We start from the raw sequence: 19611 nt of genomic DNA, 5'->3' as shown, positions 1-19611 counted from the left end.
CATGGTCTTACCTCCTTGCTGTTCCCTTCGTTTGACATGTGCTGGCGGCCATCTTGGTTTCTGGGTTTTCTTGTAGCCTCCCACCCTGCGGCTCCTCCTTCCCACTGGGAGGAGCTGGATGCCCAGCTCATATATATAGGAGGTCTGTGGCTTCAGTTCCTTGCTTGGTCCTCCTGTGTTCACATGCTTCCAAGACTGCTGCTGCTTCTGGTTCCTGATCCTGGCCTCGTCTGACTACCCCGTTGGTTCCTGATTCCGGCTTCGTCTGACTACCCCGTTGGTTCCTGATTCCGGCTTCGTCTGACTACCCCGTTGGTTCCTGTTCCTGGCTTCGTCTGACTACCCTTCCGGTTCCTGACCTCTGTCTCCGCAAGACCCTGCTTCGGTTTAGCCATCCGTTCGGACTTTGCTTACGGCTTGCTCTTCAATAAAACCTTCTTATTTTCCGCTTATCTCTTGTTGTACGTCTGGTTCATGGTTCCATGACACAGTGGTGGCGAACCTATGGCACGGGTGCCAGATGCAGCACTCAGAGCCCTCTCTGTGGGCACATGCACCCTGGAAAAAGTCTATGGTGTACCAATATGCCTTAGACTTTTCCTGCAATTCATCAGCGCAGGGCACACTATGAACATCACAAGCAGCGCACTAAATGTAGGCAGGCTACTATAGATAAATAATAAAGGACATGGAAGATATACTATAGTGGTATTCAGGTTAAATTGCCGTGTTGGCACTTTGCGATAAATATATGGGTTTTGGGTTACAGTTTGGGCACTTGGTTTCTAAAAGGTTCACCATCACTGCCCTAGGACATATGCTGCATGCAGATTATTAGCCCCGAAGTGCATAATTTTACATTTATCTATATTGAACCTCATTTGCCATGTGGAGGCCCAAACAGTAGGTTTGTCCAAGTCAGCTTGTAACTTAACATCTTCCATAGACTACCGTACTACAAAGTTTGATGTCATCTGCAAAAATAGAAACAGTACTATTAATACCATCCTTTATGTCATTAATGAATAAGTTAAATAATAGCGGACCCAGCACAGAACCTTGGGGTACACCACTTGTAACAGGGACCATTCAGAGTAAGAATCATTGACCACAACTCTTTGGATATGATCATGAAGTCAAGTTTCAATCCAATTACAAATTATATTTTCTAAACCAATAGACCTCAATTTACCCATTAGTTGTCTGTACGGGACAGTATCAAACGTTTTTGCAAAGTCCAAAAACACAATATCGACAGCCTTCCCTCTGTCCAGGTGCTTCTCCTCACCACCTCATAGAAACAAATCAGGTTAATTCAACAGCTTCTGTTCTTAGTAAAACCATTTTGGCTATCATATTATTATCAGTTACATAATCCTGTATGTAGTCCCGTAGCAAATTTATTTTTTTCCTACTTATGGCTCATATGGCTCAGTTAATGAACTAATAGCAAAACAGTATTGAGGTAGTAGAAATTAAAGTGGGTATAAAGCATTATTTATAGGCCATTATCCTATCATTAACACTATTCAATAATATCAGGGTGGTGGAGGACAAGCCACAGGGGGATCTCCTGTGAGGTGGCAGGCTCAAGGTAGGCTCTCACCAGCATGTATAGGTAGATTATTAACCACTTCAGCCCCGCTAGCTGAAACCCCCTTCATGACCAGAGCACTTTTTACACTTCGGCACTACACTACTTTCACCGTTTATCGCTCGGTCATGCAACTTACCACCCAAATGAATTTTACCTCCTTTTCTTCTCACTAATAGAGCTTTCATTTGGTGGTATTTCATTGCTGCTGACATTTTAACTTTTTTTGTTATTAATCGAAATGTAACGATTTTTTTGCAAAAAAATGAAATTTTTCACTTTCAGCTGTAAAATTTTGCAAAAAAAACGACATCCATATATAAATTTTTCGCTAAATTTATAGTTCTACATGTCTTTGATAAAAAAAAAAAATGTTTGGGCAAAAAAAAAATGGTTTGGGTAAAAGTTATAGCGTTTACAAACTATGGTACAAAAATGTGAATTTCCGCTTTTTGAAGCAGCTCTGACTTTCTGAGCACCTGTCATGTTTCCTGAGGTTCTACAATGCCCAAACAGTAGAAAAACCCCACAAATGACCCCATTTCGGAAAGTAGACACCCTAAGGTATTCGCTGATGAGCATAGTGAGTTCATAGAACTTTTTATTTTTTGTCACAAGTTAGCGGAAAATGATGATGATTTTTTATTTTTATTTTTTTCTTACAAAGTCTCATATTCCACTAACTTGCGACAAAAAATTAAAAATTCTAGGAACTCGCCATGCCCCTACGGAATACCTTGGGGTGTCTTCTTTCCAAAATGGGGTCACTTGTGGGGTAGTTATACTGCCCTGGCAATTTAGGGGCCCAAATGTGTGAGAAGAACTTTGCAATCAAAATGTGTAAAAAATGACCGGTGAAATCCGAAAGGTGCACTTTGGAATATGTGCCCCTTTGCCCACCTTGGCTGCAAAAAAGTGTCACACATCTGGTATCGCCGTACTCAGGAGAAGTTGGGGAATGTGTTTTGGGGTGTCATTTTACATATACCCATGCTGGGTGAGAGAAATATCTTGGCAAAAGACAACTTTTCCAATTTTTTTATACAAAGTTGGCATTTGACCAAGATATTTTTCTCACCCAGCATGGGTATATGTAAAATGACACCCCAAAACACATTGCCCAACTTCTCCTGAGTACGGCGATACCAGATGTGTGACACTTTTTTGCAGCCTAGATGCGCAAAGGTGCCCAAATTCCTTTTAGGAGGGCATTTTTAGACATTTGGATCCCAGACTTCTTCTCACACTTTCGGGCCCCTAAAAAGCCAGGGCAGTATAAATACCCCACATGTGACCCCACTTTGGAAAGAAGACACCCCGAGGTATTCAATGAGGGGCCTGGCGAGTTCATAGAAATTTTTTATTTTTTTTGCATAAGTTAGCGGATATTGATTTTTTTTGTTTTTTTCTCACAAAGTCTCACTTTCCGCTAACTTAGGACAAAAATTTCAATCTTTCATGGACTCAATATGCCCCTCACGGAATACCTTGGGGTGTCTTCTTTCCGAAATGGGGTCACATGTGGGGCATTTATACTGCCCTGGCTTTTTAGGGGCCCTAAAGCGTGAGAAGAAGTCTGGAATATAAATGTCTAAAAATGTTTACGCATTTGGATTCCGTGAGGGGTATGGTGAGTTCATGTGAGATTTTATTTTTTGACACAAGTTAGTGGAATATGAGACTTTGTAAGAAAAAACAAAAACAAAAACAAACAAAAAATTTCCGCTAACTTGGGCCAAAAAAATGTCTGAATGGAGCCTTACAGAGGGGGGTGATCAATGACAGGGGGGTGATCACCCATATAGACTCCCGGATCACCCCCCTGTCATTGATCACCCCCCTGGTAAGGCTCCATTCAGACGTCCGTATGATTTTTACGGATCCATGGATCGGATCCGCAAAACACATGCGGACGTCTGAATGGAGCCTTACAGGGGGGTGATCAATGACAGGGGGGTGATCAATGACAGGGGGGTGATCACCCATATAGACTCCCTGATCACCCCCCTGTCATTGATCACCCCCCTGTAAGGCTCCATTCAGACGTCCGTATGATTTTTACGGATCCATGGATACATGGATCGGATCCGCAAAACACATGCGGACGTCTGAATGGAGCCTTACAGGGGGGTTATCAATGACAGGGGGTGATCAGGGTGATCACCCCCCTGTCACTGATCACCCCCCCTGTAAGGCTCCATTCAGACGTCCGTATGATTTTTACGGATCCATGGATACATGGATCGGATCTGCAAAACACATGCGGACGTCTGAATGGAGCCTTACAGGGGAGTTATCAATGACAGGGGGTGATCAGGGTGATCACCCCCCTGTCACTGATCACCCCCCCTGTAAGGCTCCATTCAGACGTCCGTATGATTTTTACGGATCCATGGATACATGGATCGGATCCGCAAAACACATGCGGACGTCTGAATGGAGCCTTACAGGGGGGTTATCAATGACAGGGGGTGATCAGGGTGATCACCCCCCTGTCACTGATCACCCCCCCTGTAAGGCTCCATTCAGACGTCCGTATGATTTTTACAGATACATGGATACATGGATCGGATCCGCAAAACACATGCGGACGTCTGAATGGAGCCTTACAGGGGGGTGATCAATGACAGGCGGGTGATCAATGACAGGGGTTGATCAGGGAGTGTATATGGGTGATCACCCGCCTGTCATTGATCACCCCCCTGTAAGGCTCCATTCAGACGTCCGCATGTGTTTTGCGGATCCGATCCATGTATCCATGTATCCGTAAAAATCATGCGGACGTCTGAATGGAGCCTTACAGGGGGATGATCAATGACAGGGGGTGATCAGGGAGTGTATATGGGTGATCACCCGCCTGTCATTGATCACCCCCCTGTAAGGCTCCATTCAGACGTCCGCATGTGTTTTGCGGATCCGATCCATGTATCCGTAAAAATCATACGGACGTCTGAATGGAGCCTTACAGGGGGGTGATCAATGACAGGGGGGTGATCAATGACAGGGGGTGATCAGGGAGTGTATATGGGTGATCACCCGCCTGTCATTGATCACCCCCCTGTAAGGCTCCATTCAGACGTCCGCATGTGTTTTGCGGATCCGATCCATGTATCCGTGGATCCGTAAAAATCATACGGATGTCTGAACGGAGCCTGACAGGGGGGTGATCAATGACAGGGGGGTGATCAATGACAGGGGGGTGATCAGGGAGTTTATATGGGGTGATCATGGGTGATCAGGGGTTCATAAAGGGTTAATAAGTGACGGGGGGGGGGTGTAGTGTAGTGTTTGAGTGCGACTTTACTGAGCTACCTGTGTCCTCTGGTGGCCGATCCTAACAAAAGGGACCACCAGAGGACCAGGTAGCAGGTATATTAGACGCTGTTATCAAAACAGCGTCTAATATACCTGTTAAGGGTTAAAAAAATCAGATCTCCAGCCTGCCAGCGAGCGATCGCCGCTGGCAGGCTGGAGATCCACTCGCTTACCTTCCGTTCCTGTGAGCGCGTGCGCCTGTGTGCGCGCGTTCACAGGAAATCCCGGCCCTCGCGAGATGACGCGTATATGCGTCGTCGTGCGCAGGGCTGCCGCCTCCGGACCGCACATCTGCGTTAGGCGGTCCGGAGGCGGTTAAATACACAGCAGAGGTGAAGAAGGGACTATTCCACCGAAGGTGCCCATATTTTTAAAAATTGATTATGACGGTCTGCTAAAATGGAGGTCTATTTTTGGTTGACCGTATAAATATCTAGTCTACGCTTCACTTCAGAGATGTTGAGAGAGAGTTTTTTTCCAGGCCGTTGCAATAGTTTGTTTGATGGCCAAGAAAAAGAAACCTTTTAACTGTTGGGAGACCAGGGGGATTCTTAAGATTCTCTTGTTAAGTAATGCCTCCCATGGGTCCTTTCGGATATTATAACTCATTAATGAGGTTATAGACTCTGATGCAAAATCTTTTCACCTGAGGGCAAGCCCACCAGATAATCAGTACGACACCTTCAGATTGACAGCCCCATAAATAGTTGGGAGAGTAGCCCGACACTGCATGGGCTATTCTAGATGGAACTAAATACCAGTGGAATAATACTGGTGAAGTGAATGTAGCCACACCATTGAGGAAAAGTAAGTGATAAATCCTAGTGAGTCCTTTGGCTGTCTAAACAATCTTGGGGAATCCTGTCCTGGGGGAAATAATGTTTTTTTTAAAAGTGGTAGAAGAGTTCCAAATTCTGAGACAATGTTTAAGAATGGGATTAGTAATAGTGGCTCGAGAGACGGATGGACTCCATGGCACAGAGTCAATAGACAGGGGAGCAGTCTCCAAGGCTTCAAGAGAAAGCCAAAGTGGGGCATCTCTGACAGAGTGAGGCATGGATAATTGAGCTATTTGAGCTGCTTGGTAATATTTTTGATAATTCGGTCCCCGAGACTTCCCTTGAGTCTATGGGGGTCATTTATAAACACTGGTGATTTAGACACCGTTCTTAGTCCTCCTGCGCTGACGGCGAATATGCCTAACTTATGTAGAGGTGCAGGCCTATACAAACTTTGGAGCTGGGTGCTGCCGACTGTGCGACATACTTTAAACTACTCTAGCTCCATTGCTGGCATAGTTTAAGACTGTTTTCCATGCTATAAACTGGCACGGAAAATGATGAATGAGACGGGCTGTCTTCGATCAAGGGTATCTTTATTAGGTTTGGGGATCATTGATATAGCTGCCTGGAGAGATTCTTGGTGAACTGGAGTACCCTTTTGCATTGCATTAAAGCAGTTTGCTAGGTAAGGACTAAGAATAAAGGAGAATATTTTATAATATAATGCAGAAAAGCCATCGGGGCCTAGGCGTTTCAGAATCTTAAGGGAAGCAATCGCCAGTTCTACCACTATTGGAGTGATTTCAGAACATAAGAGCGATACTAGAAAGTCTGGTATAGGAGGTAGACTGCAAATGAGTAGAGATCTGTTCAGAAGAAGGGCCCTGTGGTTGTGAATAGAGGTGGAGTAGGAAGTTTTTAAATCTTATTTTTTCGAGATTAGTGGGTATTGTGCCTTGATTAGTGCAGAGCTTCAAAAAGAGCCTGGAAGATAGGGTTGATCGAAGAACATGTAGCCTTAAAAATTCAGAGAAGCTTTGCGCGATGCTTACAATAGTTGCTCCAAGGTATGGAAATTAAGCTTCAGCAACACATCCCTGGACAGGAGAAGGAAGAGGGCAGATTTTGTTTTTTGAGCAGTTAGGGCTCTATGTACTCTGTCCATTTCTAAACGTTCAGGTGAAATAGTTGGACAAAGTTCCTGAAAGAGAGCTGTAACTGAGACTGGTTGTCTCCTCTGGTTTTCTAAATCATCTGATTTGTTGTGGAGGAGCCAGATGTCATCCTGCAGTTGTGTGAGATGGGGAAACAACTCTCATTGTCTGAACACTGTGTAAATTATGTTAAATATCTGGACTGACATTCTGCTATTTGGCCACAAGATGCCACTACAGACTGCATATTTTCCAGAGTTAAAAAGCCTGGAGAGGAAGAGATAAAGCAGCCAGCTTGTGGAGAGCTTAAAAGAGGATCCAGGAGCTGTGTGTCAAGAGGATCCATTGACATCCAGGTATGGGAGCACTCTTCGGTCACCAGATCTACAGCCCAGTGAAGCTGAGGGTGTCTAAGGCCCTGATCCTGTCCAGAGGAACGAGGATTGCTTCTAGGAAAGCTGATGAGGGCTGAGGAGCAAAGCAACATACACTGAGGTACTGCATGCTTGTTGGAGAAGCCTATGCTTGGTTCACAGCCACCAGCGGAGGCAGAGCAGACCCGGGTCGGTAAGGTTGTGGTTGTGCTCATTACCATGTTTAAGTAAAATACTGTTTTAGCAAAAGCTGGTGTTGGGGTTGCCTTGTTTGCGACTTTGCTGTATCCTAGGAAGCCAATATCTGTACACGGCTTACAGTTGTTAGATTTCTTTTTCATGTGACTCTAGTACTGTGGTAGCATTATCCACTTGATCTTTGAGTGCCAACATGCATTGTCCAATATTCCAGATTTCTCTGGTAAGCAGGGCCGGCGTCAGGGGGGGGGGGCAAACTGGGCAATTAGCCAGGGCCCCCATCGTCTAAGGGGCCCCCTGCTTCAGTGCTGCTGTTCAGCTGAACGTATGAGGAAGCAAACTGGCGGACAGCTGAACAGCTGCACTTTACAATGTAGTGTAATGTCCCCTCCCTGACATGTAAGAGAAATCATTACCCTAGTGCTGACAGGACCTGACATAATGTCAGATGCAGAAGGCGGAGCTCATCAGAAAAGAGGGGATAAAGGACCTGCGATGACCTCACCATCATGTGACCAGAACAGGAGGCGGAGCTCAGCAGTGCAGTAAAGTAATGAAGATGAAGAACAGCCGTGCATGTGAAGAAGTATGGATTCGATGTAAGTGCCAGGGGAATGCTGGGAGTTGTAGTCCTCTCCTCTTATACCTCCTGTTATGTAATATCATAGTACATTACAATAGGAGGTATGAGGAGAGGACTACAACTCCCAACATGTCCAGCTCGTTATGTAATATCAGAGTACATTACAAGAGAAGGTATAAGAGGAGAGGACTACAACTCTCAGCATGTCCAGGCCATTATTATATAATATCAGGGTACATTACAATACCCTGGATATGCTGGGAGTTGTATACCTCATCCTATAATGTACTCTGATATTACATAATAACTACTTGGACATGCTGGGAGTTATAGTCTTCTCTTATACCTCCCCCTGTAATGTGCTCTGATATTAAATAATAATGTCTTAGACATGCTGGGAGTTCTAGTCCTCTCCTGTTATACCTCCTGCAGTAATGTGCTCTGAATTAGGGCCAGGACGGTGGATAGGGGAGGGTAGTCATCCACTTAGGGCACCACTTCGCTACCAATAAAGGGGGGCGCACTCATGGCTGTCCAACTTCACAAGCCTCAGGCCCCTAGGCCTCAAGCCTGTGAGGCATTAGAACAGAGGAAGAGAAACAATGTCACTGCAACCTCCTGCTCTGGGTCTTGCATGATGATGTCATCACGTGATACCCGGAGCAGGAGTGGTGATGTCATTGGGACCGCATGCATCAGGACGCAGCAAGACAAGCAACAGATAAAACTGTGGTCTGCATCGCAGATAGCCTTGGGAGGACGGGCGGGAGGCGGGTTTATATATATATTTTTTACACTAAATGTTCACACTGCGGGGGGCACCAGGGAAGGGGGAAGGAGATCATTATATATACCGGGCACTACTGGGGAGGAATGGAGGAGCATTATATACATACTGACACCACGGTGGAACATTATATATATATTGGCACTATGGGGGGAAGCATTATATATTGGAACTAGTGGGGGGCACTACAGGGGGACATTAGAGCCACTGGGAGCATTATGGTCATATTATTACTACTAGAGTACTGTAGGGGCGTTATTAATATTAGACGCAATATGGAGGGCATTGCTACTAATGGGGGCTATTTTGGGGAGTATTATCACTATTGGGGGCTCCATTACTAATGAGGGCAGTCTGTGTGTATAGTATAGTGTTTGTGGACATGGGGGGGAGGACAACAGGCACAGTATTGGGGGTAGCTTCAAGAGGTTCTCCAGGTTTTTTCATATTGATGCTTACAGCATTAGCAATGCGCCGCACAGACCTATGAGAAGGAGCGACCGGCGGCCACAGCGCACGTGAGTATAATGCGCTGCTCTCTGCTCACTAACATACCATGGCAGCCAGGGCTTCAGTAGCGTGACTCCTGGCTGCCATGGTAAGCGATCGGAGCCCCAGCATTACACTGCTGGGGCTCCGATAGGAACTGACACTGCCACCAATGATGGGGGGGAGGAGGGGGACCCTGTGGCCACTGCCACCAATGATTAATACTGGGGAGGGGGGGGGGGGGGGTTTGCGTTACCAGAGGGGGCAGATCAGAGGCTTTATTTGAAATCTATTTATTTTTCCTGAAATTTCCCTCTAAAATGAAGGTGCGTGTTATACGCCCGTGCGTGCTATACGCCGATAAATACGGTATGTGTCATTCTCAAAACTTTTGGCCATGACTGTACCTAACATAGTACATAAGGCTGAAAAAAGACATTTGTCCATCCAGTTCGGCCTGTCATCCTGCAAGTTAATCCAGAGGAAGGCAAAAAAAAAACTGTGAGGTTGAATAATGTAAATGGGATATATAACTGGCTCATAATGAGCGGAAGGGGGACCTTTGGGGTGCCTCTCACAGGGGAGAGGTGATTGATGCTTTTATTAAGGCACTTGTGGGATTTATTCTCCCCGTGTTTGCGTGGGTTCCCTCCGGGTACCCCGGTTTTCTCCCACACTCCAAAGACAAACTGATAGGGAACTTAGATTGTGAGCCCCATTGGGGACAGTGTGATGTTAATGTCTGTAAAGCGCTGCGGAATATAGTAGCACTATATAAGTGCATAAAATAAATAAAATAAAAAAATACATTTGCTTCCTTTATTGTGGCACTGTTGAGATTTGCCTACTTCAGTGACATAGTAGGCACATAATAGACTGTACTAGTTCTGAAATCTTCACAGAGCTGCCACTAGATGGAGCTTTGACCTCAGAGATAATACAGCAGCTATAATAGCAGACAGAAGAGAAAGTCATTGTTCTTACACAGAGATGCCACTAGCTGGAGCTCTGACCTTATAAATAGCTAGTACAGCACTTACAACTCCAGTTTTTGTTCAGAAGAATGTTATATGCTGTACAGAGACCAGAAACACCCCTAGACCACACTCCCAAACACAGCAAGAGACTGAAATATGTAGGTGGTCAGTAGCAGTACCTCCAGGTAAGCAGGTAAGCAGGGGGAACAAAACAAAATGGAGCAGACAACAGGTGGGAAAAAGAGGCAGCTGATGACATTCACTACTGGCAGCCCAGGTATGTCAGGATCAGCACTCCAGCGATTTCCAGACGATATCAGGTAGGCCAGGGCATCTTAGGCAGTGTAGGGACCTGGACAGGGATGTTGAGGGCTGGGATGCTGTTACTAAAGTCCTGTGCCAGAGATGGGGACCTGATAGGGCTCCACAGCAGAGGCATGGCTGGAAATCAACTCAGGCCTGGTGGGTAGTGGGCATTGAGACTAGGCAGGCCACAGTCTGGAGAAGGGTTAAGGGCACCAAGATGTTCAGCCTCCTGCAGGCAACAACAAACTTAGTGGCAAGTGGTGCTGGGCCTATAATCAGTCCGGATGGAGCAGAATGGTATTTTAGTAGATGGAGCTCCAGAGCCTTGCCTCCTGCTTGCTGATCAGCCTCCGTAATTCTTAAATGAAAGAAGTTTGGAACAACCAAACTTCCTAGAGCTGGCTGCCCCACCAACCTAAGTAATTGGGGAAAAAGGGCCTTAGTAAGTGAGGTGACCAAGAACCCAATGGTCACTCCGGCTGGGCTCTAAAGAGCCTGTGTTCAGATAGGAGAAGCTCACAAAAGGTCAACCATCACTGTAGCACTCCACCAATCTGGGCTTTATGGCAGAGTAGCCAGAAAGAAGTCTCCCCTCAGTTAAAGACACATGAAAGCCCGTATGGAGTTTGCAAAAAAGCACTTAAAGGATTCTTAGACTGTCTGAAACATAATTCTCTGGTCTGATGAAACCAAGATTCAATTTTTTCAGCTCAATTTTAAACATCATGTCTGCCAAAACATCAGGATGCCAGACACTGCTCACCACCTGCCCAATACCATCCCTACAGTGAAGCATGGTGGTGGCAGCATTATGCTGCGTGGAATGGAGAAAAATTATAGAGATATTCTTAATGAAAACCTGATCCAGGGTGCTATTGACATACGATTGGGTCAAAAGTTCACCTTCCAGCAAGACAATTACCTTAAACACACAGCCAAGATGGCAAAGGACAACTCTGTGAATGTCCTTATGTGCCCCAGCCAGAGCCCTGGCTTGAGCCCAATGGATCATCTCTGGAGAGAAATGAAAATGTCTGCCCACCAATGGTCCCCATCCAACCTCACAGAGCTTGAGAGGATCTGCAGAGAAAAATGGAAGACAATCCCCAAATCTAGGTGTACAAACATTGTGACATCATACCCAAGAAGACTGAAAGCTGTAGTCACTAAAATGTACCATAGGTCCTATAACTAAGTCCTGAGTAGAGCGACTGAATACTTATGTCAATGCAACATTTAACTTTTTTCTTTTCAGTAAATTAGCAAAGATTTCAAACATTCTGTTTTCACTTTGTCATTATGGGTTACTGAGTACAGATTCATGGGGATAAACTAGAATTTTTCTTAATTTTAGTACTAGCCCATAACCACTGTCGGACTAGGGTGCCAAGTGCCCACTAGTAGAAGTGACCCTTGGGGCCCACCCTATAGTTTCATGCAAATATTGATACTTAAGGGTTTTTTCCGATTTTCACCAACATCCTTTAAGATAATACTTTATATACAGTAGGAAGCTGTAGTGTAATAGTGCACATGACTGCTGCAGCTAATCACTGGCCTTGGTGCTGTACACCACTGAGATCACTGATTAGTTACAGCAGTCAAGTACGACACTCAGCCATTTTACCGCAGCGGATACTCAGGCATTTTACAGCAGCAGTCAAGAAAAAATATTATGTCCCAGCTGCAGCCTAGTAGAGAGAACAGAGTATTTTTTTTTATTTTTTTTTTAACAGCCTCTCTGTAGTTTGGCCTAAAAAAATGTAACTTAGGCACCCCCTTCAAGCTCAGTACTTAGATACTATGACAATACCAAGCTCTGTACTTAGATACAGTAACAGATCATAGCTCTGTGCACAGATAAAGCAGCAGAACCATGTGCATAGATACAATAACAGAACCAAGCTGCATGCATAGATACAGTAACAGAACCAAGCAGTGTGCATAGATACAATAACAGAACCAAGCTGTGTGCATAGATACAGTAACAGAACAAAGCTGCGTGCATAAATACAGTAACAGAACAAAGCTGCGTACATAGATACAGTAACAGAACCAAACTGCGTGCATAGATACAGTAACAGAACCAAGCTGCGTGCATAGATACAGTTCCAGAACTAAGCTGTGTGTATAGATACATGCGCTTCTACCGGTTCTCTTTTACACACATACTTCTACACATCCTGTCACTCTTTTACACGCACACTTCTACACATACCGACGCTCTTTTACACGCACACTTCTACATATGCTGGCACTCTTTTACATGTACACTTCAACAAATGCCGGCACTCATTCACACGCACACTTCAACATATGCTGGCACTCTTTTACACGCTGTAAGAAGGTGCAAGGAATCATCGTGGATAATAGATACGTATCACCGAGGTTCCTGCCCTGGCCAGTGAACTTTCCATTGTGTGTGAATTAACACCAAAGACTGCAAAGTGACATGTTATTTTGTGCAAATTGAACTTTCCATTTGTGTGTGAATTAACACCAAAGACTGCAAAGTGACGTGTTGTTTTTTTGCAACTGCCGCAAGTGTAAATAAACACTGAAGTTTGAGTTAAGAACTTGTATTTTGCCTCTGTACTGCATCCGCTTACCCTATCTACCAGAGTTAAACCCCACAATTGGTGGAGGATGCGTGCAGCGCTGTGAGGCTGGCGTGAAGGCCAAAATATTTTTGATTTTTTTTCCGGGCACGGTTGTGTCTTACATCAAACCAGCAAGATTACAATCCGTGTCCCTCGACAAAATGGAAGCGGTCGTGAAAGCCCTCATGGAGGCTAACCTGTAGCAGTGGGAGGCTAATAAGCAGCAGCAAGAAACAAGCTGCTGTTACAACATGTGAAGGCTTTACAGGCGGCAAGAGCATCCCATGGTGTCTACGATGACCGGAAAGTGGTCCGTGCAGCGATCCCCAAGATGACCCCTCGGATGACGTTAAAACCTATCTGGTGGTGTTCGAATAGGTGGCCGTGAGGGAAAAGCTACCCCGAGTTCAATGGGCTGAGGTCATCGCTCCGTTTCTGGCATCTGGACCCCAGCGGGTGTATTTCGACTTACCGGATGATCAAGCGGCCGATTACCCGACAGTAGAGGGGGAGATTCTGTCAAGACTGGGGATGAATGTGTTGATCCAGGCCCAGCGAGTGCATCAGTGATAGTTTAACCTGGCTGAACCCGTGAGACCTCAGTATTATGATCTATTACACCTGTTGCAAAATGGCTGCAGCCTGACGTGCTGCGTTTCACTGATATGCTGGACCATCTGTTGGCTGATGTATTCTGGAGGGCTTTGCCATACCCTCTCCAGCACTAGATCGGCCAGGTGTCTCCTGGTAATGCCCTTGAGATGGTGGACCTGGTGAAACGCTATGAGGCTACCAGGAATTTACAGGGGGTTCTTTTGGGAGGGGGGCAGTCAAACCCGCAAATCTCCACCCCAGGCCCGGTGACTTGTGCCAACAAAACCTGCCCGAGATATACCCCCTACGGACCCGGCTCCGATAGTCTGCTGGTGGTGCCAGGAACCTGGTCACGTAAGGGCTGACTGACCCCGTCGGGGTGAGCCGGTGGACACTATGGCTACCACCACTCATTATATGCCAGGAAGCTGTGTGCCTCCGGTACCCAAGAGACTATAGATAACAACAACCACTTGTGCCAGGTAGAGGTAGAAAACTCAGGATCGTATTCTACAGCGGTTTTACTGGCCCAGCATATTCAGAGAGGTGGAAGAGTTTTTTAAAACTTGCCCGACCTGCCAGATAACTAGACCCCAGCCACATTTCCGTAGTCCCCTAGTACCTCTCCCGATTATCGAGGTACCGTTTGACCGAATAGCTATGGATCTCATAGGCCCAGTACCGAAGTCTGCCAAAGCGCATCAACACATCTTAGTCATCCTAGACTACGCCACTCGGTACCCAGAGGCGGTGCCACTGCGACATACCTCAGCCAAACTCATAGCTAAGGACTACCTAAAGAGGCGTGGGAACAACAACCCACTCCACATAAAAGTATCATTGAGTACGTTACCCAGATGCAAGATCAGATAGAGACAGTGTTGCCTCTTGTTAGGGAGCATATGGAGGCAGCTCAGCGAGCCCAGAGTCGGGTCTATAATCGGTCAGGCTCGGGTCCGGATATTTAACCCGGGTGATCGAGTTTTGGTTCTGGTGCCAACCGTGGACAGTAGGTTCCTGGCTAGGTGGCAGGGGCCCTACGAGGTACTCGAGAAAATTTGAGATGTAAACTACAAGGTACACCAGCCAGGGCGGCGAAAGCTGGATCATGTTTACCATGTGAATTTACTCAAACCATGGAAAAATAGGGAAACCTGTACTCAAGACAGGGTTTTCTAGGAGTAGAGGTTCTGGCCCCTCTGTCTGATGCAAGAGATGGGGCTGCCAAAGTAAATATTGCTGACAGCCTCTCATCTAAACAGACTCAGGAGGCCAGGGTGTTCGTTAGTCGGAACATGGATGTGTTCTCAGAAGTCCCTGGACGCACTTCCATAATCCAGCATGACATTGTCACTGATCCTCATGTAAAAGTCCGGTTAAAACCATACTGGGTACCGAAGCTCGGTGCCAAGCCATCTCGGAGGAGGTGCAGCTAATGTTGTAGCTAGATGTCATTGAGTAGTCAAAAAGTGAGTGGGCCAGTCCTATAATATTGATACCCAAGCCGGAAGGGATGTTCCGGTTTTGTAACTACTTTCGTAAACGTAACGAGATCTCCAAGTTCGATGCGTATCCAATGCCCCGGGTAGACGAGCTGATTGAGAGGTTAGGACAAATCCGGTATTTTTCAGTTTTGGACCTCACCAAAGGGTACTGGCAGGTACCCTTAATGGAGGCTGCCAAAGAAAAAAGGGCCTTCATTACACCAGAGGGGCTATACCAGTATAAGGTGTTACCCTTTGGTCTGCATGGCGCCCCTGCCACTTTCCAAAGGCTAATGGACATTGTGCCCCGACCACATCGTCGGTATGCTTCGGCTTACCTGGACGATATTGTCATCCACAGTACTGACTGGGAAAGTCACCTGCCCAAAGTGCAGGCTGTAGTAGACTCTCTTCGAAAAGCTGGACTAACCGCTAACCCCAAAAAATGCACGATAGGGTTAGAAGAGACAAAACACCTGGGGTATGTAATTGGCCGCAGAGTGATCAAACCCCAAGTAAACAAAATAGAGGCAATAAGAAATTGGCCCCGACCTGTCACCACTAAACAAGTAAAGTCATTCCTAGGAATGATAGGCTATTACATGAGATTTATTCCCCACTTTGCTACTGTAGCCGCACCATTGACAGGGTTGTTGAAGGGATGCATGTCAGTGATGGTTAACTGGAATGACCGGGCAGAAGAGGCTTTCTCCGCTTTGAAGTTGGCCCTGTGTCCCCGATTTTGGTGACGCCCGACTTCAAGCGGGAATTCATAATACAGACAGACTCAGTGCTGTGCTGTTTTAGGAAGTCAATGGGAGGAGCATCCTAATGTCTTCCTAAGCCACAAGCTCACCCCAGCCTAGACCAGGTACAGTATAGTGGAGAGAGAGTGCCTACCTATCAAGTGGGCACTTGAGTCTTTTCCGCTATTATTTGTTGGGGAGAACATTCCGCCTGGTGACTGACCATTCCCCTCTCAAGTAGATGAGCCAGGCCAAAGAGAGAAATGCCCGAGTCACCAGGTGGTTCCTGTCCTTACAAAACTTTAAGTTCTCTGTAGAACACAGGGCAGGCCGGTTGCAGGGAAACGCAGATGCCCTGTCCTGAGTATATTGTATGGCATGTGTTCACCCACTCAGGGTTGAAGAAAGGGGGGAGGTATGTAAGAAGGTACAAGGAATCATCGTGGATAATAGGTACGTGTCACTGAGGTTCCTGGCCTCGGTGGAGTAAGAGACGGTTTTTACGTGTCAGCAGTAGTTGCTGTTTGACACCTTGATACTTAGTAAGGCTGTGATAGCTGATCCGGGATGGCTCTTACTGGGAGTAGTCAAAGTGCTGGGTGGGTGACTGCTCCCCATGTTCCAGTCCGGGTTTTGCCAGGCATAAAAGCCAGCCAGCACTGCCAGGTGGAGAGGATTACCTCCGTCTGACAGTGGAGCTCAGCAGGTCTCTGTGTTGGGATCTAAAGTTTTGTGCCGGACTGGAGGACTGAGACCCATGTGCAGGGGGAACAGGCCCCTTAAAGCCTGATATGGACTACTGGAGGCAGAACTGCCAACAAGTTGTCTTGTGCAATAGTAACTTTCCATTGTGTGTGAATTAACACCAAAGACTGCAAAGTGACATGTTCTGTGCAAATTGAACTTTCCATTTGTGTGTGAATTAACACCAAAGACTGCAAAGTGACGTGTTGTTTTATGCAATGCCGTAAGTATGAATAAACACTGAAGTTTGAGTTAAGAACTTGTATTTTCCCTCTGTACTGCGTCCGCTTACCCTATCTAACAGAGCGAAATCCCACAACATATACTTTTACACATGCCGACACTCTTTTACACTCATACTTCAACACATGCCGGCACTCTTTTACACGGATACTTCTACATATGCCGGCACTCTTTTACACCCATACTTCTACACATACTGACACTCTTTTACACGCATACTTCTATACATGCCGGCGCTCTTTTACATGCATGCTTCTACTCATACTGACTCTCTTTTACATGCATACTTCTACATATGCTGACACTCTTTTAGGCCTTCTGCACACGACTGTATCTGTTTTGTTGTATGCACAATCTTTCACATGCTCTGTGGGATGTAACTAGGCTAAGATCACATGTACAATGTGCAGCACATTATCCCAGAAAACCAAGGAGCGCTGGCCCTGTAAGCAATATTTAATAAGTGCCAGTTAAAAAGTTGTTACTCTAATCAAGGTTGGAACATGAAATTAAAAAATAAAAAAATAAGATAACCCCTTTAAGGCTGCACCATGATTTTAGCCCGCAATGTGCAACCAAGGATCACAGCAGCACGCTGGTACATTGCAGTGAGTTAAAGTATAACTGTCATATTGTTTTTTTTTTCCATATTTTGATAAAGGTGATTAGTATTACCTTAGTGGCCATCTTCAAATTTTATATTAATTCTTCCTAAACCCTTAAAATCATTAAATTTGTCCCCCATAGCGCCTATTCTCACCTTACCCTAAAACTGCGTTGCTAGGATAGGCCCGTCTATCTGTTGGCTGCGCTGGAGGATGGGAGAAGCACGAGCAGGCTGCCCTGCTACGTGTGTGCGCACTCACATCCATTCCCGGAAGTGCGAGCGCTGCACAGCCGAGTCCCGCCGAGTCCTGCCCAAGATCCGATGGTATATTCAGTGAGATAGTGAATACTCAAATCTGATGGTATATTCTAACCCCCAGGCGTTCAAAATTCAGTTTTGAGAACTGCAAAAGTAAACCAAGCATCTGTGATAATATCTTGTAGGCAGAGAAACTGCCCAATAATCTTACAATAACCTCTGGAAGAGCATGACATTGTGAACAGTGATGGCCAGTTCGCATTGTTTGCCCGCGAACACATGCGGGCTGCCATCTTTTTTCACAAGTCTGGCGATGCACAGGTAAGCCCTTACCTGTGCACGAGCCGGTCTGAAATCAAATGCGGTCACCGGGAGCAGGCAGTTCCGAGAACAGCCTGATGAAGGCTGACAGGTTTGAGTCTAATAAGCACTCCTGGTCAGAGTAAGGCTGTTTCCACATGATCTAATTTACATAAATGTATTTATGAAAATCAGGTCCTGTGGAAACAGCCTACTGACCAGGAGTGCTGATTACACAAAACTTGTCAGTTCCCACGAATCAGCGCTAGTATGGAGCCTTTCCTTCTCATTTAGGATGAATCGCAGACAGCATGCATTCTACTGTGCATGAGTGTCCAGGGAGGGCGAGGCTTATCTGGTTCAGGTCCCACCGAGGATTTCCCCGGCTCCCGGGTGGGCCAGTCCGAGCCTACCCACAACATAACAAAATGTGAAAAAAATGAAAGGGTATGAAGACTTTCCGAAATCTGCTTATTTTGTATTTTATTACCTCCATATTTTTTTTATTTATCTGATTAGAATTTGATGGAATCTGATGAATTATATCAAACTGTATCTCTGCTATGTTCTGAGATTTTAGGTCATCTGGACTAGAAAACAAAGAGAAGATGAGTGAGAAGTCATCCATAGACCAGTCTCCCACCAGACAGGAGATCTTTAGAGTTCACTCTGCTTTGATCAATGAGCTCGACCGAGGTACAGCTGTATAGTAGGAAGGTGTAACTCTATGTAGCAGAAGAGCAAGCTAACCAGCCATTGGGCACCACAACAAGGGCTAGCTGCCATTCAGGAGCCTCACTCATGGAAGCAGAGAAGCACATCTTACAGCAAACTTAAGGCTTATCTTAGCTCCAGCCACAACCTTAACCACATGTCCAAATGCCCCTGAACTGTTCCAAATTGTGGTCCTCACAGCAGACTGTTCCTGCATGAGAGCCACATAGTGGTCACAATGGTGAATCAGATATTCCACTGCAATACCCATACAGTACTATAGGCAAAATAGTAGTACCAGCAAAAGTACCCAGAATTAACCGGTACCAGACCTGCTGATATAGCTGGTACCAGAAGAGAGGAGCAATTGTATTTTTTAAATTTGTCAATTGGTGACATACTGTTTCTGCTGGTGGAAAATAACTCAATGGAAAGGTTGGAGCTACTGCTACTAGAAATAAAGATCTCACTACTAATATAACTAGTACCAGACCTGCCGATATAGCTGGTACCACAGGTGAGGAACAGTTATATTATCTAAATGTGTCAATTAGTGATATACTCTTTCTGCTGGTTGATAACATAATGGAAAGGTTGAAGCTTTTAATATATATACTGTACTTATTATTGTATCACTATACATCCCTAGTCAAAAAGTAATTGCTTTAAGTCTTTAATATACAGAATGTAATATCATTTATCACCATTTTGTTATTGTGTTCCCATACAATTTACATCAAGAAGTGTAAAAAGCCCTTTAAA

The 19611-nt window shown here is 45.6% G+C and overlaps 1 protein-coding gene across 1 annotated transcript in view; it reads left to right on the top strand.

Moving 5' to 3' along the window:
- ARHGEF33 (Rho guanine nucleotide exchange factor 33) overlaps positions 1-18845 on the top strand; it is a 166599-nt gene extending 147754 nt beyond the window's left edge. Inside the window, exon 17 of the mRNA XM_044292262.1 lies at positions 18716-18845. Within this exon, the coding sequence (XP_044148197.1) occupies positions 18716-18845 (130 nt within the window). The remainder of the gene's footprint in view (positions 1-18715) is intronic.
- Positions 18846-19611: the final 766 nt, after the last annotated feature.

This window comes from Bufo gargarizans, chromosome 4, assembly GCF_014858855.1.
Source record: "Bufo gargarizans isolate SCDJY-AF-19 chromosome 4, ASM1485885v1, whole genome shotgun sequence".
In the NCBI taxonomy this organism is placed as follows: Eukaryota; Metazoa; Chordata; class Amphibia; order Anura; family Bufonidae; genus Bufo; species Bufo gargarizans.
This window is presented reverse-complemented; position numbering and strand designations above follow the sequence as displayed.